This window comes from Wolffia australiana, chromosome 8 (genome assembly GCF_029677425.1).
Source record: "Wolffia australiana isolate 7733 chromosome 8, ASM2967742v1".
Taxonomy (NCBI): domain Eukaryota; kingdom Viridiplantae; phylum Streptophyta; class Magnoliopsida; order Alismatales; family Araceae; genus Wolffia; species Wolffia australiana.
Genome location: NC_135842.1, coordinates 9,916,912 through 9,941,094, shown reverse-complemented (window position 1 = coordinate 9,941,094; position 24,183 = coordinate 9,916,912). Strand labels below are relative to the sequence as shown.

At 39.9% G+C, this 24,183-nt stretch overlaps 2 protein-coding genes across 3 annotated transcripts; both read right to left on the bottom strand.

Moving 5' to 3' along the window:
• Positions 1-6,700: 6,700 nt before the first annotated feature.
• Positions 6,701-14,733, bottom strand: HCF107 (high chlorophyll fluorescent 107). 2 transcript variants are annotated; one of them, XM_078579392.1, is made up of 9 exons: positions 14,192-14,733; positions 12,374-12,517; positions 11,570-11,875; positions 11,413-11,472; positions 10,341-10,586; positions 9,800-9,910; positions 8,553-8,729; positions 7,213-7,588; positions 6,701-7,018 (listed from the first exon to the last, which is right to left on the bottom strand). In XM_078579392.1, the coding sequence occupies exons 1-9, from the start codon at positions 14,702-14,704 to the stop codon at positions 7,014-7,016; spliced, it is 1,938 nt and encodes a 645-aa protein (XP_078435518.1). In that variant the 5' UTR covers positions 14,705-14,733; the 3' UTR covers positions 6,701-7,013. The 2 variants fall into 2 exon arrangements, with proteins under 2 accessions (XP_078435518.1, XP_078435517.1); XM_078579391.1 differs by lacking the exon at positions 6,701-7,018 and having other exon boundaries at positions 7,032-7,588.
• A 1,480-nt stretch (positions 14,734-16,213) lies between these two features.
• LOC144706437 (uncharacterized) lies at positions 16,214-18,735 on the bottom strand. Its single transcript, XM_078579393.1, has 2 exons — positions 18,566-18,735; positions 16,214-16,825 (listed from the first exon to the last, which is right to left on the bottom strand). Exons 1-2 carry the CDS (start codon positions 18,658-18,660, stop codon positions 16,459-16,461), a joined length of 462 nt encoding a protein of 153 aa, XP_078435519.1. The 5' UTR covers positions 18,661-18,735; the 3' UTR covers positions 16,214-16,458.
• Between the last annotated feature and the right edge of the window lie 5,448 nt (positions 18,736-24,183).

Below are 24,183 nucleotides of genomic sequence, written 5' to 3'. Positions count from 1 at the left end.
CTACATAGAGGAATCATTATACATATATGATAACCGATTATGGTAAATTTTTTATGAGAGAGTTTGAACAGCACTATGTATCGTCTAAAGCATGAGGTATACCTTGCACCCCATGGGCTAGAAACTTAATCTATCGATTGGGCTAAATTGGTTGATAATTAATTAGTCTATATATTGATATAGTTAATTGATACGGATGTCAATAAATGTTATCATACCTTTACATTTATTAACTACAATGATCCATGGGCTTAGAGGGTAGCACATATAGGACTAAAATAATGTTAGAATATATACTTTATTAATAAGGATAAATAATAGGGGACCCATTTAAAATGCCTACACCAGCCAAATCTGCCCCACCCTTTTGTTCTTTATTTGCTTTCTTCACTCACTCCACAAGCACTCCTTGATGGTGAGAAGATCCACAAGGTCTTCGAGAAGAAGTGGTGAAGAAGGAGCGGAGATCAAATATTTGCATGGATACTTCTGTAGGTCAGATAATTGAATGCCTTGAAGAAGCTCTCCCAAGAATCAAGAAAAATGTGTAAAAAGGTCCCCCACAAGGTGAAACATTTGACGTATGTAGTAACCAATGACAATAAAGGTTCCGTGAGAGAGTTGGAACACTACTTTGTATCTTGTAGAGCATGAGGTGTAGCTTGGCACACCACTAGCTAGAAACTTAATCAGCCAATTATGTTCAATAAATCCTTGTTTAATTAATCTCTATGTCAATATATTTAATAAATAAGGTGGGTCAATAAATGTTATATGGCCACTAAATAATTATTTAGAATGATACAAAGGCCTAGAGGGTCACACGCTTTTACTAAAGGGAATTGGTGGATATACTTTTACATAAGGGATTTTTGTGAAACAAATCAAGTAAATTATAGACAAGGGAGAGGTATCAATTTTACGCACCCAGGCCAGCCTGAGTTGTGTCGCCCCCCTTTATTTTCAGTTTTTCCTTCAACCAAGAAGGTTATTTTCATGGTGAGAAGATCTACAAGAGCTTCAATTAGACTTGTAGAAGAGGAAGTGGAGATCTACGAGCACCTTGATCATGTAGATACTTTTAGGGGCCCAATGTAGCCGAAGATCGAATAGTAATGAGCACTAAAAAAATAAGAGATATGTTCTTGATGTCTTTATAAGACAAAAAGAAATATTTTAGTTCATGGAGAAGATAGATAGAAACTCAAGGGTTACAAAAAAGTGAGTTTTCAATGATATAAAGTCTACATTTAAAATTATGCTTGTACAGTATGGAAGTATAACCTATTGGAAAGTTTGCAAGTAGGTCAACTTAAAACTTAACAACGAGAAAGGACTACATCACTATAGTTGAAGTTTTTGAGGGAGAAAGAGATTGAAATGTTCATCACTAACCTTGGAGTCATGTCTTTGATCATAAACCCTATTCCATTATTGTGCGACACCAATGACATTATTCTACTAGTGAAAAAAATTCTAGGTCTCATTTGAAGTTAGACAACTCACCAAGATATTTCACTTGATTAGGAAGATCATCTTTAATAGAATATTATATAATTTAGGTATTCCATTAACTGACAATTTAACAGATCAATTGATAGAACCATCATTTTGAGCATCACTTAAAAATAAAGGGTTTATTCACTAAGAGTGATTGGCTTTTGTCCAAGTGGAATATTGATGGAAATATATTTGTTTGTAAGGCCAATGTGTGATGTTTATAATGCATGTGTGATGTGCATGTGTGATGTTTATAATGAAGAGCATTAACACATGATCATACTTAGTGAGTTATGATGAGATCGTAATATCAGGGTCACTAGTTTTTAAGCATGTGTTCTAAATATTCTAATTCAAAGGATACTTGAGAAATACATCAAAGTATCCAGATAGAACAACACTATCTGGCGTCACTCATATGATGATACTAATGATAGATAATGGATATTCTTTAGTGGAACAAGTTCACTGAATTGATTAGTAATGATTCCTGAATTGTATTATTCTAAATTATTAATCAGGTTGATTCACGTCACTGTTTTGTGAGTGATCCTTAGACCTGAGACACCAAAGACGTCTTGTGGACAGACAGTTGTACTTTTCCTATGACCTACGCTTCCCTAATCATGGGATTCTAAATAGCATTAGTTCAGGTGCATCAAGAAGTTCATGAAGATGATTGAGTGGTCAAGATGGGATTCTCCACCCTACGTATAAGAGGTGATAGCTCAATGAAGACGACGCGATGAAGTCATTGGCAAAGGCATTGAAATATCGAGAGAAGAGTTCTTGGATGATTTCAAAACACATCAGTACTAACTCGGATGACCGATTAGGGTTTGACAGTAGACCATACCATGAGTCATCCTAAGAGTGTCAGGTGGATGAGAGATTATACCTATACGATAACCGATGATGAGCATGTTCCATGAGTGAGTCGATACACTCCTTTGTATCTTCTAGAGCATGAGGTGTAGCTTGGCACCCCACATGTTGGAGACTCAATTTATTGATTAGGTTAAATTGATCCGACGTTAATTAATCTATATGATGATATAGTTAATTAATTTTAAAGGTTAATAAAGGTTATAGGGCCGCTGGAGTCATTAACTAGGCCGATACATGGGCCTATAGGGTCACACGCAAATGTTCTTTTCGATGTCGAAAGATATACTTAAGTTTTGGGAGTTTTTATGAAAATACCCACTTAGTATAAATAGGTGAAGGCTCTGAACAAAATTCACCCAGGCCAGAATTGTTCAGGGGCCTTCCCCTTCTTCAACACTCGCCCACACCCCCTCTCCACTCCGATGCAATCAGGATGGCGTAACGACGACAACGGAGATTGAATGAGGCTCGTCAACGAGAAGGAGGAGATCCACGTGCCGAGGATCACATGGATATGTCGAGAAGTTGCACACTTGAGTAGCTCGACTCGACTCACTCCGGGATCCAAGAAATCACAAATGTGATTGATGGATATTATGTGGCCGTCAAGCCAATCACACTACCTTGTTTATTTAAGTTCATTGAATAAAATATTTGCGTTCATTATTATTCAGTGTGATGTTTATAATGAAATCCATGAATACATGCAATGGCGTAGTGAATTATGATGAGATCATAATACATTGATCACTAGTCTTTGAACATGTATTCCAAATATTCCTGTTCGACGGATAGTCAAGACAGACATCTAATTATTAGGATAGAATAGCACTTATTGATCCTACTTATAAGATAAGTATAGTTGATCTTGTAGCTATTAGTGTGGCTATACTAAGAACATATAGTGGGTGCTCTTTGGAGAAAGAGTTCACTGAATTGATCCGTACAAATTCCTGAATGGTATTATATCTAAACGTCAATCAAGTTGATTCAAGTCACGGTTGTATAAGTGATCCACTGATTTGAGACACCAAGGACATCTTGTGAGTGGACGGCTACATTTTGACTATGACTTACGAGCCTCTAATCATGGGATTCAAATAATTTTTAGATCACATTTAGTAATAAGCTTACGAAAATGATTGAGTGGTCAAGATGGGATCATCCGCCCTTGGTATAAGAGGAGATTGACTCAAGGAAGACGATGCATAAAAAATCCATGGCCAGGGTAGTGAGGATGAAGGAGAAGGCGTTCTCCAATTATCCCCGTCACGCATCAGTACTGATCGAATGACGGATTAGGGTTTGACGATAAACCATACCCTAAGTCGTTCGAGAGTCTCGTGCGGATGATGAATTATACTTATATGGTAATTGATTACAATAAAGGTTTTATGAAAGAGTTCAAGACTACTCATCATCTTCTAGAGCACGAGGTGTAGCTTCGCAACCCACGGGCTGGAAACTTAACCTACCAATTGGGTTAAATCAATCCTTATTTAATTAATCTATATGTTGATATAGTTAATTAATAAGGTTGGACAATAAATGTTATTGGACCATTAAAGTTATTAACTAGAACAATACAAGGGCCTAGAGGGTCACACACACAAGGTCATAAGGGCATTGGTGGATATATTTTACTTTGTAGGGTTTTTGAGAAAAACCTTAAGTAAAATGTAAAGATGGAAAGGGGTCTCATTTTAAGCACCCACGCAAGCCTGATTTGGGAGTTCCTCTCTTTCTCCACTCTCTTCTCAACTCATCCAAGGAAGAGTGTCTTCATGGCGAGGAGATCTTCAAGATTTTCAAGAAGAGTTGAAGAAGAAGATGTGGTGATCCAAGCGTCAAGTGATTGTGTGGATACTTCTGGAGGCCAGACGCGTGAACCGCTTCAGAACTATCTCGATGCAGCAAAGTAAAGGGTGGAACAAGTTCACCAAAAGTTACTTTCAATGTTTTGTTTTAAAGATCGATTGTGAATCGATCGACACGCTTCTTCATCCATGGAATGTGTTTTCCATGGTCGAACCAAGGCATCAAACCCAACAGTGATCCGTGCACAGGTACTTCCTTCAATAGTTCTATCGATTGATTTCTTCAACCATATCAAAGCCTGTAGAATCCAACGTTAACCAGATTAAAACAAGGTATAACACCATTTAGGGATTCACATAGAACAATCTGGTGCACTCTTTCCCCCAAGAGCACCCAAACTCTATCCTTAGAGTCACCGTAGTCATCATATTATTTTTGGATATTTGATGTCCATCTTGAGTATCCATTGCATAGGAATATTCAAAACATATATGTTTAAATTCTAATTATTATTTATTATGATACCACCATAATTCAATTGCATATTTAATGTATTCACGGACTTCAGTTATAAGCATCGTGTGTGCATTATAATGAATATGTATATTATATCAATAAATATTAAACAACATGTAGAATGTTCAATGGACTAAATGGTATTTCCATCATGGGGATCATGTGTACTTGAGAGCTCATGCTTGATCCATGTCACTTGAAAACCTTCCATTGATAGAATCTTCCAACATTTGTGACGAAGGCACAATTGGATCAGTTGTAGGCATGGCTAGGTCCTAAAAAATCCTAGAAAAATGACAAGCCAATTAGAAAGGAAATGATATAGTTAAGCGTCTCTTGAAAGGGGACACAACATATCTTTGTACAGGTTACATAGACAACAAAACTCAAATAAAGTGATATGTTAAAAAAGGATTTATATTTAACGCAGAAAAACAAGGTTAAAATAAAAAAACAAGAGAATGAAAAAAGGTTAACTCTTCCGACATGTAGTTCTCATGGAACACCATGTAGTTCCGGCATGTAGATACACCATAAAGAACAAAGATTATTTAGCAAACCTACAACTTTAACAAAAGGTGAGTTAGATTGATCTGATAGATAACGATCAGATCAAGGGACAATATATCACGTAAAAAATCTAACAGATACCCGTCACGTGTGCAGATAATCGGTCACATCAAAATTATATCTGATAGATAGATGTCGCATCCAAAGATAGTCTGTCACATATAAGGGATATAATGGCTAATACCATTTTGAGCCATCATTTTTAGATGTTTTGACCACATCACATGGGCTAGCGTTACACTATTTAGCCATAGAATATTGCATTTTCCACTGTAGTAGACTAGCTCCATTACATTTTGTCTTAAAACACAAAATGGGACACGATAAATTCAGATAAGAGGAACTAGGGCCAAACAAATTTTTGGACAAATTTTCTAGTTAATAATCTGCACAAACATTTCATTAGAGATGCAAACTCGTGCATTTAGATAATGCATCTAAACAATTTTAACCTTTTCACCATAAGCATGAAATATCCCAAATTTTGAAGCGCAAAACAGGTAACCATAAGCATAATATCTCCCAAATTCAGAATCCACAACCTAACGTATCCAAGAATGTGAGATATTCTACTAGATCTAGCCCATTACAAACCAGACATTTTCTCATTATAGAATGCTGGTAGGGTTCAGTGCATTAACCGCCATTAATTAAATTATAATAAGTTTGACTTAAGTTTTTATATAAATTAAATTGTTCAATGAAATTATAGTTGAATATTTTATATATTTTTAATAGCTTCATGAATATGTTCAGTTTATAATATTTTAAATAGCCTCACAGTCTTCATTAAATATAGCATAATTAGGCAAGGTCAAGTTGTAAGGTGCAATGGAGTGCTTAAGAGGAAAATTTTAAGGTCTACATTTAAAGTTGATGTATCAATGGGTTCAATGAATAAAGTAAAAGTAACAAGTGGGCTTACTCGGACAACAAGTTGAGCTACACCAAACCCTACATTAGGGATCAGTGATTGACGGGGTGTTGAACATAACAAATCTATTGAATGATCAATCTTCGATCAGGATCTAATCGATAGATTATTTTTATTGATAGGGATATGGATTACTCACAACTGGTCTCACCAATCAGACTAATCGACAGATTTTTCTTGACCTAACTGATCAAACTTGATCAATCAATGGCAATCAATGAGATTATCTTCAATTTTGATACAATTTATCATTATGACGGATAATTCTAATTGATTTTGCTATATCGCATTGGCCAAATATGATAATTGAGTTTGATCGAACAGATCAAACTTGATCAATCAATCGGGATTGATCTTAGTGATCTTCCTCAAGATATGTCAACCTCGATTGATATTACAAAAAGAAAAATTACTTATAAACGAACAATCTAAAAAAAACACTTCGCACTCTTTCTCTGTATCTATTGATCATGCTTGATAGATAACATTTCTGCAACCAAACTATATTCCAAAAAAATTATATCAATTTCCATTTCAGAAAGTTTTGCCAACAATGGAATTCATCAGGCTTATCACCTGGCAGCTCCAGCCCAGACATCATTGAATATGTTAACCTGATCAGTCTAATCGTCCGATCAATTGACAAGCAACCCTCCTCGGTTGATCGAGTCTGCCGAATATTAATCAAGATCGATCTGCTAGATCACCTGGTTGACATGATGATGATCGAGGCCATTCAACTAATCAAATTTTAAGATCTTACATGATCCAATCCGATGGCCAACCCCTACCCTACACGCAGGCAAAGGTAAAGAGACTTCAACACTTTAAATACAAGGTAAGAAGTATATAAATGAATCCCCTGTTGTCCATGGAGAAGACAGGGATAAATTATATACAGATCCCACCAAGTTGCTAATGTTGACTTTGTCAATCAAGTCAACGCTAGAGTGAGACTTATCAGCGAGGCGGTGAAGCAGACTTACCCCGTTCTAGTCTCCAGACTCGCCTTCTGGACGGCTGGAGACTCGCGCCGGGTCTCGAGTTCTCCATTATGGCGTCGAGGTCAGACTCTTGGAGGGAGAACCTGTCTTTGATGAAGGCGTCCAAGTCAAAGTCTTTGCCGCCGTTTTCATTGACCGCGATGCCACCGCCACCGTCTCCGGTGCCGGAGGAAGAAGACTGGTTGACCAGTTGGTCAACGGAGGCCTTTTCGAGGTACTTGATGTTTCTGGCGGCGCTCTGGACCCTGGCTGCGGGGTCTTCGTCAAACTTGAGAAGCCGTCGGATGCTGTCGACGGCAGGGTTGATGATGTCGGAGAAGCCCATGACCCAGGACGCGTCATCGACAACCTCCGTTCGCTGTTGGTTCACGATAAACCAGAGGTCAACTGTTGAGGAGCTCACTCCAAATCTTTATTTTTTATAGAAGGTTGTGTAGACTATAGAATGCTTCCATATCTCTCTCTCTCTCTCTCTTTAATTCCAACTCTCTCTCTCTCTTTCTCCCCCCCTCTCTTACTCTCTCTCTCTCACTCTCTCTCTCTCTATCTATTTCTCTCTCTATCTATATGCTTCCAACTCTCTCTCTCTCTCACTCACTCTCTCTCTATGCTTCCATCTCTCTCTCTCTCCCTCACTCTCTTACTCTCTCTCTCTCTCTCACTCACTCACTCTCTCTCTATCTATGCTTCCAACTCTCTCTCTCTCTAACAGAATCTACCTTCCAACCATAAAACAAATCATATCTCCCAACTTCTCTCTCACCATTTTTATTTTCTCTCTCCCCAACTTGCCTTCTAACCATAACACCTTATATCACCCAAATTTATCCCTTATTCATCACAATCTCTCCTGGTTTCCGTCTCTCTCCTGCCTTTCAACCATAGTATATGCCACATCTCCCAATTTCTCTCCTTCTCTTTCTCTCTCTCTCTCTCTCTTCCTCTCTCTCTCTATCTTTCTATATACCTCTCTCTCCACCTATCTGTCAATTTCTAACTACCTATCAATCTCTCCACCTTATATCGCCCAAATTTATCCCTCATTCATCACTATCTCTCCCTGTTTCCATCTCTCTCCTGCCTTTCAACCATAGTATATGCCACATCTCCCAATTTCTCTCCTTCTTTTTCTCTCTCTTCGCTCTGTCTCTCTCTATCATTCTATCTCTCTCTCTCTCCACCTATCTGTTTAAATGTCTACCCACGTATCAATCTCTCACTCCTGCCCTCTGCCTACCTCCCTCTCCCCTCCCTGCCTCCCATCTTGGGCTCTATAATCAACATGCTCAAAAAAGATGTCATCAAGGTAGATAAAATATCACCTGTTGTAAGTAGAGATTGCGAATTTCCTCGGCGCGGATGGGATTTCCTTGGTCTTCCTCCAACGATGCCCACGTCATCCACGTCACGTAGCTCTGAGAGTTTATGTTCAACGAGGATCTGAAGAGCCTTCTTGCAGCTGTCAGATTACCCAGTCTTTGTTCTAGCACGCCCCATGCCTGCATATCCCAACAGCTATCTACAAATCAAACTCTCGAACTTCGTCAACCCCACCTTCCCCAGAGAAAAAGAGAAATAAACAAGGCTAATCTACAACCTTCTCCTCATAGTGAACTTGAATCATGATTTCCATTATTTAACCAAAGATAGTCGGTGATAAACAAAATAAGTTTACATGAGTGGGCAGCTTGTAAAAAATGACGGATGGGGAAAACATCATCTGCGGTATTGACCAATGATGATAACAAATTTGTCATTGTCATTTTCAATGTCACATGGGGGTTGGAAGACAATGATGAACTCATCATCATCATAATCATCATTATCATCCCCCAATCTCGTCAGCTTCATCAATGCCACTGGGTTTGGACAAATGGCGTAAAAAAGATTATGAAAATGAAAATCAACAATGCTACTCACTGGGAGCATAAAAAATATATTATTCCATATAAAACTCAAATTATTTACTGAAAACCCACAAGTTCGTCAACCCCACCTTCCCCACAGAAAAGAGAAATAAACAAGGATAATCTACAACCTTCTCTTCATAGTGAACTTGAATCATGATTTCCATTATTCAACCGAAGATAGTCGGATATAAACAAAATAAGTTAACATGAATGGTAAGGTTGACAGACAATGACGAATCTATCATCCTGAACCATCGTCTTCGCTATTTATGGGAAGCTTGTAAAAAATGACGGATGGGAAAATCATCATCTTCGGTATCGACCAATGATGATGAAAAATTTGTCATTGTCATCAGCCACTCGCCATTGTCATTGTCGACGCCACATGAGGGTTGGAAGACAATGATGAACTCATCATCATCATAATCATCATTATCATCCCCCAATCTCGTCAGCTTCATCAATGCCACTGGGTTTGGACAAATGGCGTAAAAAATATTGTGACAATGAAAATCGACAACGCTACTCACTGGGAGCATAAAAAATATATTATTCCACATGAAAATCAAATTATTTACTGGAAATCCACAAATTTCTTACTTTATGGAACTTGTGAACCATTACCCGACAAAACAAGGACATAAAAGATGTCAGCAGACCTGAAGGCAACGTGCTGCGCTCTCAGTGGTGTCGTTTATGGACAATGCCCTCTGGTATAACTCCCTGGCCGTAGAAGTATTACCCTCCTTCCATTCCATCCATCCCCAAGCCTGAATTTCTCTACATTAGTGTCTGGAAGTGATCCAACTATAGACCTAAAACCTAGAAAGATGTAGAGAGAAAGAGCTAATTCTGGAGATCTGTTGATTGTAGACAGTTACGGTGGGAATTATTTGTAAATTTAAAGGATATATCATAACTAGTGGTTTGGCATGATGTTTTTCCTGATATGGAATAATGATATCGTACAAAATATTAAAAAATTCTATTGTTTTGTCTCCGATCTGCAGAAGTGAAAGAGCCGTCAAAAGTTGACAAGATGAATTTTCATTTACTAGACACTTATAATCTTGTTGAAATTGTGGAAAAATGAAGTAAAACGATACTGCAGCTTAAAGAGTTTGTTTTACTTATCAGACGAAACGAAAAATAAAAAAATATTACCAAGATCACTTATAAACACCGACATTTTTTACTTACGATCCAAACGGGTTGATGCTTCGGATCAATCTCGGATGCTCTTCTGAACAACACCCTTGCCAGATTTGCCGACGAGTGCTTGTACTCTAACAAGGCAAGGGATTGAAGGATAACAGGATCCCTTGGATTAAGAGCATGGCCTATCTTTAGCAGTTTCCTTCCCTTCTCAATGTCCCCATACTTATACTCGAATAAACCCCAGACTTGCCAAGCAAATCTATTCTTCGGGCTTGCTTGAACTGCTTTCTGCTCAATGGAACATGGTTTTGTCTCAAATGTCAATCGAATTACTCATAAAATTGCATTTCTTAGGAATACAGATGGAGAGAGAGAGAGGATATGAATCATCCAGTGTTCACATATCAAACACAGTAATCATTAACGACTAAACAAACCCAAATCACGTAATAAGAATCAAAATACAGTTATATCTTTTAACTGTATCCAAATAAATTGATTGCATTTAATTGAGATATTAATGAACGAGACGCTGAAGGTCCACCCATGTCCGTTATAAGATAAATGTCATCATTAACTCAATTTCCCCCACCGATCATCAGGGTAAATCAGAACGGAATCTTCATAACCCTAAGAATCAGAAAAAAACTGCGCTGAGATTCAATAAAATACGACAGTGGCAATTATGTCAAAAAATCACATTACTAGGGTTTTGAGAGGCAGTTCTTGCTGCAAGGCATAAAAAATAGAATATTCTGGTTAAAAGCTTAGATAATCCTCCAGAAAGGTTGAAACAGCATATTTATGTACTATAATAATTGCTCGATGAAAAGAAGAAGAAGGATCAGAGAGAATAAGAAGAGGAGGAATCCCTATAGTTTGATGCGGTAAAACACGTTTTGAGTTATCCCGATTCTCAAGGAAATAAGATATACGTAGAAGTATTCAGATATTTCAAGGCTAAACAATATACCTTAATTTAAATGGCTGGCTAATCTAAATAGAAACTAAAATATATTTCCCTTGTTGTTAGTCCCAGCATGTAGGCATAAAGATTTCCCGTGATATTGCAATAATATTCTTTAAAGAAAAAATGAAATTTAAGTCCTAAAACCTCAAATAGCTTTCTTGCAGTACGATTGTTCTCGACCTGCATCTCCAGTTGCGCCCACGCCTGCATTACCATTCACAAAGCTCAATGAGAGTGAGCCTAAAAGAATAAAGCCACCATTGTTCTTTCTGCACAAGGAACAAAGATATTCAACACTCACAAGCCAACTAGCACAACTTCTTGAATTACAAAGCGTTGCCTGCCGAAAGAAGTATCGAGCCTGGTCGTAACGATTGGACTTAGCCTCAAGCAAGGCTAATGTCTGGTATATGTACTCATTGGCGCCACAGTATCTAAGCCCCTTTCCAAGAAGGCTCCTGGCTTTCTTGATGTTGCCTTCATCTATCTCCAAGACCGCCCATCCATGCCATGCAGCGACATGCTTCTTATCAGCAACCGTGGCAGCATCAAAGAGTTCTCTGGCCCTTCTCACGTTCCCCAGTTTCTTCTCAAGTACAGCCCAACACTGCATGAAGAATTGAAATCTCATAGTGATCATTGCTGCTAGCTCAGGAAGAAGAATGGAGGCGCATGAGAAATATCATGTCTCTCTTCTAAGCATCAGAAAAAAATGATAAACATCACGCCTGACCACCATGTATCTGCAAACAACACTGCATGGATGATCCGAATAACTACTGTTCACTGATGAAGATGATGAGAAGACGATAATGACTCCTCACTGTCATTTTCACTCACTTATAAAGTGTGTGAACCACAGAATTACACGTCAGTCACTTATAACATCTGGCCCACTTGCACAAAATAAGCAAAAGAAAAGAAATGTAAATAGCACACAAGTGTACATAAACTAATAGTTTCCATCCCAGGCCTAAAATTACAAAGAATTTGGACTATATTTTATTGATATATTCATGACTACCCAATCATGGAATTGACAACCATGGTATTAAAACTGGCGTATAAGGATGACAGGAAAAAAACAGGACTAGGGAAGGCCAACCTGCCAAATATAAGGATTCTCTCCTTGGGTTGCTTGGCTACCTTTTTCATAGACTGCTCTTGCTTCAAGAAGTTTTGACTGTTTGCTGAAAAGCTTGCCGAGAGCCACATATGCCCGTCCATCTTCCGGCCAAAAAAATGAACACTAGAAAAAGGAGAAAAAAGGGGCTCAGATTCCATGAGGTTGTTTTTCAAAAGCATATCTTCAATGCAATTAAAAATTAGTTGTTTTGAGCCTAATAATCAAGAACAATCAAGAACAAGTAGTGAGTAAAATTGAACAATCAAGAACAACTTCTCCTTCAGAATAACCAAGCGGCACATTATATTATGCCTCCGACACAAGAGATTGTCAAAAACTACTATCAGAATCAAATAAAGCAAGCGTCCAAGGTTTAAAATTAATGACACACTAATAGGTGCTCTATGAAGTAGAATGAAAATTTATTAGAGTCCCGTTTCTGGCCATTTATAGTCTATCAGTAGCTGGCATATTTTAGAAGATGAAGTTCATGAACTTCCGGGCTTCAATCTGATGATAATCAACATATATATCGTCACATTTCTGGAAAACAAGGTTGTTTTTTCAACATCATTCATCCAGAAATATTCTTAAAATAAAGGTTGAATGAATTTTAACACGTATCATTCATGTCCAAATCTTAGTGAAAATATGACGCAATCCCAATCGCATCTTAAGCCCACTACGGGCAATTTTTGTCTTCTGTCCCCTTCCCCGACGCCCCTTTTGAAAAATACAGCCCTCCTCCGAGGCCAAGGAATGGACTAAGATTTTGGTGTAAAATTCTTTAATAATGACTCCGCCATCGCCGTAGTCTCCAGACAACATCCAACCCATCAGATTCTGTCCCTTGGCGACATCCACTCTGCCAGCCTCCTCTGTCTTGTCGTCTCAGAAACGTCTGTCCTGCCGGCCCTCCCTTCTTCCTTCCCGTTCACAATACGAACCATACTGTTTTGTATCAAAATTCATTCAATAACCTTCTTGGAATACACAGAAATTTACTAGATTTCTGATCGATTTTTTCTTCTGGATTAGAAACGTAAAATATTTTTTCCAGATTAGAACTAAAGATAAGAATACACTACAGTCTAATTTCCAAGAAAAGACAGTGTATTAGATGGCAATAAAAACACTTTTCGTGAGGATCCATAAACAAACTAGTTTCGAATATTGTTCTCGTGGTCTCCAGAGAAGAAAAGCCCTTTATCCAGTATCATATTTCCTTTCATTAAAGAAACAATAATGGCATAGTCAACTGAAACTACCATTCAGTTCCCTAACCACAACGTTTGCATGAAATTCATCATTATGCTTTTCTAAGTCAACTTCCTCACTCACAGCGTAAAAAAAAATAAGATCAGTATGAAGGAATATGATTCAATATCGTACCATAGAATGACAAATTTTATGAAATTCTTCTTTTGTCATAGTTGTACCGATCGAGAATACGGGATTTCTCAAATAATAAGATTAGAAAAACATGCGACGTCTTGTTTTTCAGCCAAGATTAACGCTACTTTCCGACTTCTTGTGTCAGGCTATCTATTCAATAAAGAATGTAAACTCCATGAATATCAGCCACCATAATATCAGTTAATGATAACTGTTAATCATGTTTCAATCAGACACTCATGCACGGCCATGCATCCTAATCACATTAATGGATAAACTTCAACGGAGCTGATTTCCCGCGTTAGAAAAAAAAAGTTATGGTAGAAACTTGCAAAAGAAATCTCTATAAGATAAACTAACAGAAGAAAAAGGAAATTTGACGCCAAATACTAAATCAAGTACCTTCCCCAGTACTCTCTCCGCATCATCAAACTGAAAATTCCTAGTCAAGACTTTCGCCCGGTACAGCCAGAGCTCGAGATTCACAGGCAACGGCCTCTCCTCCGGTCCCCCCACAACGCGCTCCAGCGGCTCAAAAATCGGCATCTTCTTAGCAAACTCATTAAGCCCCGTCTCAATGCCGGACGCCGACGACGAAGCAACCGACTCCTCTTCCTCCTCTTCGTCGGCCTTCTCCCGAACAAGATCCTTCGCAGGCCGACGAACAAGAAGCAAATTCTCCTCAGCCTCCTCCTCTGGATCCGAAGCATTTTTACGTCCAATCTCCTCCTGAGCGAGCGTCGAACCGCTGGAAAACGCAATCGACACGTCCCTGGCCGATCGAGGGTGAAGAATCTGGCCATGAACAGCGATTCCTCCGCGAAGAACACATCTTGACAAAGATCTGACGCCGCTAGGGCTAGAACAAGGCGTGAAGAGACGACCGAGCTGCTGCGGAGAAGAGTAAATCTGCATTGCCCCCGTCTTCGTCGATCGATCGTTCGAAAACCAGCTAAAGATTGAAGAAGAGGAAGAACACGCCTAAATGACGATTATGCCCTTGACGGTTTCGGAGATTTATTCTGGGTTTGTCTGGGCTTTTTGGTCATTTAAGGGCGAGCAATTTCAACCAGACGGTTGGAGTTGGCGAGTGGCGGATGGACCGCCACGTGGCGGTTCCTTGCGGATGTGGATGAGACACGTCGGATAGTCGGATTTTTTAGAAATCAGAAAGCGTTACGGTTTTAATAAATAATTATGTGAAGTAATACTACCGTTGAGTAAATTTTTATGGTTTATCTGGCATTAGAATTGGTTTGATGAGCGTTCTAATTAAATAATTATAGGCGAAAATATCTCTTCTCAAATATTATTTCATTGGGTCAGAAACGCAAATTAAAAATCAAAAAACACCAGGTTTAATTTTTTCTTTAAAAATCATCCCATCCCTCGCATCTCGGTAACTTTGTTGGTCTAGTTTTGTCTAGTCAGTAGCCAAGCTCTCAAGAAAAGACGATTTTCTTTGAAATTTTAGGACAGAAAATTCTAGAAAAAACTCGGTAAAACTTTTTCTTCCATCTGCCATCTAACACCAGTCTTTGGGTCAGTTTTTTCATCCAGGGAGGAAAAAATATCCCGTCCTTAACAAAACTTTGAACATGTTCATGTTAAAAGTCCATTTTTCTGTTCGCCTTTTTTGGATTTCGTTGGTATGTACACTTAAGAATGATTCATTAGTAATTATAACTGAATCAACGACTCGACCATCCCAATAAAGGTCATTTGATCGATTGAGTCCTTCAATCCAATCTCAATTTGATCAATCCAAAGGACATGGAACCCTAAAAATATCAACATGAGAATTCGAATTTGGATTGGAATTTTTTTTGTTCAAACCATTGAAAAAATATCCACATAAGAATTTGAGGGAAACCCAAAACTTAAATTAATTATGATTCGAACTGGGACGAACATCTAATCATGACTCTAATTGATGATTCTAATTTAACGATTGAATATGATGACTCTTAGTCAATTATAGTATCTTGAGATTTCAAATAAATATTTTTATACGCCGTACAACTAAGCAATGTTTTAAAGAAACAGTCAAACTGAGTAAGTTATGAGCTCCTGAATCGCCATGATAAATATGATAGTTCCTAGCAGGAACATTACGAGCTAATCTACAAAAAAGATAAACATGAATCGCCCTCCAGAAATAAGTATCATGTTCTGATTCACTGGAATCATGGAAAAATGGAGAAAGCTTTCATATTTTGTTGTATTTTTTTTCCTAATCAGTACAAGAACTTATGATAACTCTTACTTAATAGATTATAATATCACGCGAATTGAGGTGAATATCTAAAGAATCCAGACAGCTAACAGTGTTAGAAAAAAAACAATCAGGTCAAAACATGATAAAAGAATTTTTCTATCAGCAAATATATGAATTAATCCTTGAAAAAGAGAAAAAATAAAAAATTGAAGCCCAAGTGAGCAAATTAAATAATCTAGTCTGCAAAATCTCTGAAACTCTAAACGAAGAAGTTTAAAGAGATGGGATCAGGGTTTATTCGGGTACTTATCTAATACCAAGAAAAAGTCTGTAGACGCCTCTGGTTAGCCACCATTTTCTCTCTCTACCTTCCTTTAGCCATCAATTCTAGAGCTTGGTCTTTCATCTTCAATTATAGCATGAAGATTGTGGAGAAAAAAGCAGTAGTATACTAATCCGTTGAAGAATTGATCACAGCCGATGTTCCTCCATCCGATGGTTCAACATTGCTCTCTCTCTCTAGAGCATGAGCAACCTCTTCTTTCATGGCTTTCTCGGCTCTCAAGATGGGCTCGTAGTAATCGGCATGTTCCTGCATGCATTCCATGAGGCGGCCAGTCACCTGATGGCACTTCTCGACGAGATCTTCGTTTTTGCTCTCGGCTTCTTGCATGCAGAGCTCCCAAGCAACAAAGCTCTCCTTGCAGCCCCCTCCCTTCATGAACAGACAGAAACCACACTCTTCTTGTTCCTCCGATCCGTCTTGCTCGGGGTCTCGTCTCTCTGCCTCGATCTGATTTTCCTCGGATATCTGCACACTAGAGAATTTATCCCAGTTCAAGAGTCTTCACCAAGATGGGTTACATTTCAAAGTTTGGATTACTGACGAAGATGGCGAAACTCGTCATCATCCTCCGAAACCCGTTTAGGAATGGTCTGATCACAGACATTGAGCGGTTCCATCGTCATTGAGCAGTGTGATTTGGATTAGAGACGAAGATGGCGAAACTCATCATCATCCTCCGAAACTCGTTTAGGAATGGTCCGATCACAGACATTGGCGGTTCCATCGTCATTGAGCAGTGTGATTTGGATTAGAGATGAAGATGGCGAAACTCGTCATCATCTTCCGAAACTCGTTTACGAATGGTCCAATCAGAGACATTGGACGGTTCCATCGTCATTGTGCAGTGTGATTTGGACTTTCAAACCATCTCCACCCAACTCAGAGAGCATTACCACCCCCCCCCACCCCTCAGGGTCTGGGCAGAGCGAATGGGCAGTTTAAGCAGTTATGTAATAAACATAAAATAAAAATTAAAGATATGATTCAAGTAGATGAGTAGCTGAAATTCAGTATTTTGGCAATAAATTCAGTAAATTAAGGTCATCAGCGGTTTGGATTTCTGCCCCACATCCGCTCCACACACCGGCCCATGTGTTTAGGATGGTCAGAAATCCGCTCACTTGATGCAAATTCTGCACCATACCACATGCCCATCCCTAAATCCATCATTGTATTCATCATCATACGCAGCTTAAGTGACGGCGAAACTTTTATCACTGTCATCCTCCTGCGGACGAATAACGATGGTGATGACATTTTTGATATCTTATCTCGCTATCTGAGAGATCAACAAAGGGACAATGATGGGAGGCAATGACAATTGTGGGTCTTGGTTGAGGATAATGAATATCCACCTCGTCTTCGTCATTTCAATCTGTCATCCGGACGAGGACGAAAGGCAATAACGAAACCCTCACCGGGGTCGTCTTTCGTTGTCGTCAGAATGATGATGATAATGATGACGATGATGATGACAGAATTATCATCGTTATTGCCTTTCATCCTAGTCTTCATCGTCATCCTGGCGAGGACATAATGTAATAACAATGATAATTCTGTCATCATCATCATCATGATCTGACGAGGATGAAAGACGATCCAGTGAGGATTTCGTCCCAGATTCATGCTGATGCCTTGTCCTGAAGAAGATGGATTACATCAGAAAATTCATCCTAGTGTTTAACAAAGTTTAAGCTCCTGTGGTACAAACAGCTGTGGGTTTTACGTGTAAAAGCCCAAGTCCAATTTCCCAGCCGGCCTTTCAGGCCCTCTGTGTAGTTAAATATCATATATTTTTATCTCAAAAAAAAAGTCTTTTGAGTGAAGTCCCCTATCTTTCTTTCACAAAAAAGAGTTTGACGAAATATGATGATTTTATCTCAGTAATCTTGAGAAGGACAAACTAAAATGCCAATGATCAATTCCTCATCGAAGACTTGTTTGGGGCTATGAAATATGAAAATTCTTGAGTTCTTGTTGGTAGGAAGAACATCATATCCAGCGTAATCGAGAATTACGGAAGAACTCTGCCCAATGACTGCCGAATCCGATTGGATTCAAACGAGATTTGATTTCCAGGGATCAAAAAGAAGAAAAGGACCTCCGGAAACACCAAAAGACGACGAATTTCATCGGAGAAAAACCTAGAGATCTGGGAACGAAAGTTGGAATGGAACAATCATCGGAGAACAAAAGAGGAGAAATTGGCAACCTGGGCGAAGGCGGAGGCGTGGGAGGCGGAAGAACAGCGTCGATGGACTTCAACCCGTACTCTTCTCGGAGGGATCGCGGCGGCTGCTGCGCCATCGCACCCCCACACGAAGCTTGGACTGCTGTCGAGGCGGCAAAAACCCTTTGAAAACCCCAAATTCTCTTCCCGTCTTTGAAAGTGAATTATATGAAGTACTATTCCCCCCCCCCTTGGGATTGGGCTTGGTGGACTGATGTCCGTCCAGTCATCCGTCCAAGGCATTTGATTTTGTCACAATCGTCATCTGTGCCCGTTCGTCATCGTCACCATTCTTCATCGTCTTGGTTCATCATCATCACCATTCATCATCGTCCCCGTTCGTCATCGTCACCATTCTTCATCGTCTTGGTTCGTCATCGTCCCCATTCGTCGTCCTCACCGTTCATCATCATGACCCTTCGTCATTGTCCCCGTTTGTCATCGCCACCGTTCGTCACTATTACCATTCGTCATTGTCACCATTCGTCATTGTCCCCATTCGTCATCGTCCCCATTCGTCATCGTCACCGTTCATCATCGTCACCATTCGTCATCGTCACCATTCGTCATCATCACCATTCGCCATCATCCCCATTCGTCATCATCACCATTCGTCATCGTCATCATTCGTCATCATCACCATTCGCCATCATCCCCATTTGTCATCATCACCATTCGCCATCATCCCCATTTGTCATCATCACCATTCGTCATCGTCACCATTCGTCACCATCACCATTCGTCATCTTCACCGTTCATCATCATCACCGTTAGTCATCATCACCATTCCTCATCGTCACCATTGCTCATCGTCACCATTCATCATCATCACCGTTAGTCATCATCACCATTCCTCATTGTCACCATTCGTCATTGTCCTCATTTGTCATCGTCACCATTCATTATCGTCCCCATTCGTCATCATCAGCATTCGTCATCGGTCCCGTCCTTTTACTTGTCCCTGATTAAGAACCGACCAATGACAGACAAGGGATGAAGGAAGAGAAAGAAAGAGAGAGAGACAGAAAGAGATGTTGCTAGTAGTGCTCGCCCGTCCCGACACCAGTATCGGATGACGGTATTGGGATGGATGCTGTATCGGATACCAGAAAGGTAATTTCTTGTATCCTTTTTTTTGATATCCGGATATCGGATATCGGTTGCTACAGTGATGATATCCTATATCGATATCCATCTAGATGTAGTCATCCTCCACCGTCTCAGTGTTAGGCCCCTAACTAGGCGGCATTCCCTGCCCAGAGGCCTGCATGCTTATTGGGAGGGCGTGTCTGCAAGGAGACTCATGATATTTAATGACTGAGTCATCTATGGGTAGCGATGCCCAAACCTGATCTTTCAGGCCATCGCCCCCGTATGTGGTGATACACTACAGACAGTGCGCATGCCCATTCGCGCCTAAGGCGAAATGGATCAGGTGAAGTCTGCGCGTGCTGGGCGCACAGGTTGACAGGCGTGAGCGCGTGCGCACCAAGCGCTGTGTGCTAGTGCCAAGCGCCACGCACAGGCGCCAACGCTACGCGCGAGCGCCAAGCGCTACGCGGGAGCAGGAAGCGTTGCGCGCGGGCGCAGACGTGCAGCGCGTGAAGTTGTGCGGGTTGCCGCGCAATGTCCGCGCGGGCAGCACACGCATTGCGTGTGTGGAGCACAGTTGGGAGACATCCCGCCAAGAGACTAAGGCAAGTGGCGCACTAAGAATGCCGAGGCAGCATGGGGGCGCGCGGCGTCCCCGTGGGTAGTGTTGGGCGCACAGCGCCCAGCTTGAGGCGCAGAATGCGGCGGCATCGCGCGGACTGCGCGTGAAGGTGTCAGCGCAGGTGCTGGTGGCGTGTGTGATCGTCAAGGCAGGGGTGGCGTGTGTGATCGCCAAGCGCGCGCGCGCGGCGTCCGGCCCGAGGGCACATGTGTAGCGACAGAGCGGGCGCGCGAACGCGGAGCGCAGGCCTCGAGGTGGAGAGGCGACACTACCTTGGCCTGAGGCACCTCGTCTCGTTCGTTGTATCACCCCTCGTCTTCCCTCATGTAATTGTCCCAACTATGATGTAACCTTTCTATGATATTAATGCAATGACCCTATTTCTCGATGGGACTGCGTCCCCACCATCTCCTCTAGCCCCTCTATGCGATCTTAAGCAATTGCAAAGACTTCCGCTGCAAGAGATCAAGGTTGCTCAGTGTTTTGCTCCGAGCACTAAGGCCGGCACATGTCAGATTCAAGCAAGAGACCTAGCTCGAGATTTGACCGTGTGACACTCAGGTATAGGATGACAACACCAGTTTTCGATGTTGGATATCTAATTTCGATATCCAACATCTAAAACATAATTTCATGTATTTTTTATTCGAAAGAGTTTGGCGCCTTTGCGGACGGCGGACAGTGTGGCGGTCGGCGGACTGGGGACAGCAGACGGCGGAAGGCAGCGAAGGCGGCATCGGCGAACCGCAGACAGTGGTAAGTTCTTCTTCTCATTCTTCCCCTTCACCCTGGAATTCACTTCTTCTTCTTCCGCTGTTTCTCATCTTCTTCTTCTTCGGCCAATTCTCTTCTTCTTGTTAATTAAAATGTTGCAAATATCCAGTCTGATTGCATGTATTTTACGAATTTGATTTCAAATTAAAGTATCTATAGCTATAATTTTTTTTAATCTTCCTCAATGCATTTAACCTTTGCAAGTTTGTGTTCTAGTATTTTAATTTTAAATTAATTTTTAGTTTGAACCTTTTCACCCATTGTATATGTTTTTGTGTTGATTTCTTTTAATGTTCTTCAATGCAATTGGGAATTTTGTTTTTTTTATTTTCTTCTTATTTTTTCTTCTTCTTTTCCCTTTTTAATTTTTCATCTTCTTCTCTTGTCTTCTTAATTTTTTCATCTTCTGTTATCCTTTTAATTTTTCATCTTCTCTTGTCTTTTTAATTCTTCTTAATTTTTTCATCTTCTATCGTCTTTTTAATTTTTCATCTTCTATTGTCTTCTCAAATTTGCTTCTTATCTTCCCTTCTTAATTTTTCCCTTCTCTATTATCGTCTTCCTCTCTGCTCTTCAATTCTCTTTAAGTGCATCTTTTTCCCCTCTTCTACTCTTCTGCTCTCTCCTCCATGTCTCTCTCTTTTCTCAAATGTCTTCCCTTCTTCTCCTTTTATCTTCTCATGTTTTCTTAAATTTCCTTCTACGCTTTTCCAAAAATTTGCTCTACTGCTGCTGTTTGTTTTTTAATTCTAACTTATTCCCCTATTTTTTTTCAATTCTCTTCTTCTTTCCTCGTCCTCTCTGCTCTTCTATTCTTTGCTGTTCTATTCTCTTCTCATGATTTCATAACTTTTCTTATTGCAAGTTTTTTCAAAAATTTGATCTACTTCTGTTGCTTGTTTTTTTAATTCTAACTTCTTTCCCTATTTCTTTTTTTCAATTCTCTTCTTCTTTCATCATCCTCTCTGCTCTTCTATTCTCTTCTCATGATTTCATAACTTTTCTTTCAAAAAATTTGCTCTGTTGCTGTTTTTTTTTAGTGTTCAATTTCTTTACTGTGTTCATTTTCATTATTGTGTTATCTTCATTGTATCTCATATTATCTGCATACGTAGTTGCAAATTGCTATGCCTTCTTTAGAGTTTTAAGCTTAGTGCATCAACATGCGTTGATGTATGAACCAATTGTTTCTAACCAAATTATGCTTATCAGAACCGTGAACCCACCTAGAAGTAGTGCCCCACCACAAGACTTCTCTGGGGCATGAGCCAACTGTCCTGAAGGCACGTACGCGGGAACATCTCGTGCCGTACAGAGTCATCCTTGTTCTAACCGTTCAGTCATCATTGACTACTTCGAACACATTGGTGATGAGTACTATGCATGCTTAATGTGCGGTGAGAATAACCTGCACAGTAAGAGAAAAGCGATCAGGCGGCAGGCCGACAGGAGCACCAACATATTTTGGAGACATTTCTAAAATTCGTCCAACATATTTTGGTGTTAGATGGTGTCAGCAGACTCCATCTTTCTCTTTTATTTATGTCCTTAAATCCATGTATTTCTGTTATTAGATATCTACACGTATAATTCAGATCCCTCATATCAAGTCCACGAGACCCGATATGTGTAAAACCCAGTATAAGTATTGGGTTATGGTGTAAACTAATGACTCATTGTTGTTGGTCAAATCTCATTTTTCCACTGGCGGCTAGGGTTTGGAAAAGTGGAGAAGAAGCTTCTCCATTGCTTCTCTCCAAGATCAGCTGAAAGCTGACATGGTATCAAAGCATCTTCATGCGGAGGAACACTAGAAGCCTCGTGTAGTCTAACCGTGATCCAGATCACCGTTCTCTTCTCTTCTCCCACCTTTGTTTGAGGCGTGACAGAGTAGATTTTACAAGAAGGAAGGAACAGGCCTATCTATGGCTGACCATGAAGATTGAGCTAGTTCTGGGATGACACAAGGAGTCACACGAAACCTAGAACTGGTTCAAGAGTATGACCGTTCTACTCAGATCATATTTCCTGGAGTTCCAGAGCAACTCATATATGATGGCCTCAACACATTGCATTGGGGTCCATATATTGAGCTTATTCGAGAAGATTTGGATCTCTCAGAACATCTATTTGTTTCCCTAAATCCTATAGATACAGGATACAGAGTTTGGAAAAGAGAAGATGCCTTAATCCGTGCATGGCTCCTGCGAAGTATGGCTGGACACGAGTACAAGAATTTTCTACTTCTGAAGACAACTAAAGATATATGGGATCATGCACAAAAGGGAAGCTCCAAGGGCATAGACTGAAGAATTTATCACTTGGTGAGAGGGCAGCTAACCTGGTCCAAGGCGAGAGGAATGTGACGTTATATGTGAGTGAATTGCAAACTATATGGAGAGAAATTGACCATTATCGCCCTGTAAGGAATCCGAATTATAAAGAGTGGGCATATGTATTAAAGGACATACTATATAAATTCCTTATGGGTCTGAATGCCGAGTATGAGGTTGTAAGAACCATATTCGGAACTGCAATAGGGTTCCAAATCTTTTCAGATATGTCGTAACCCATGAGGGACCGATTCATGATTCCTACAATGGCTCACGCATAAAGTGATTAACTCAATGGTATAGACAATCTCAAGTTGAGTGTTAATGAAACATATCATCTTCCCTATCAGTCACAGATTCTTCTGATATCCTCATCTAGAGGAATTTTGGGTTTTTTGATGATTAAAATTTTGATATGAAATTCATGCAGCTGAATGAATACAAATAAATATGACCATTAAAACAAAACCAAAACAAGTAGATGAAAAAACCAAATTAAGTGGAGTCAAATTTGCTACAATTTGGTTCCTTCAATGAGTTATATCAATTCGTTTGTGTCCGACCTATAGACAATCCTTGTCATTATGGATCTCCTCACCTTCTCAAACTGTGTTTCCAAACATTCAAAAAGATATTCTTGCCATTAAATTTACACCAAGGAGGGCACTCAAGAAGTACGGGAGAAGGAGAGGGATACGAAGAGAGGCATTCTTGGATGTTTCTCCCTATGGGAAAATTTTATTTTATTATTAATGAATTTTTCATAACAAAAATTAAAA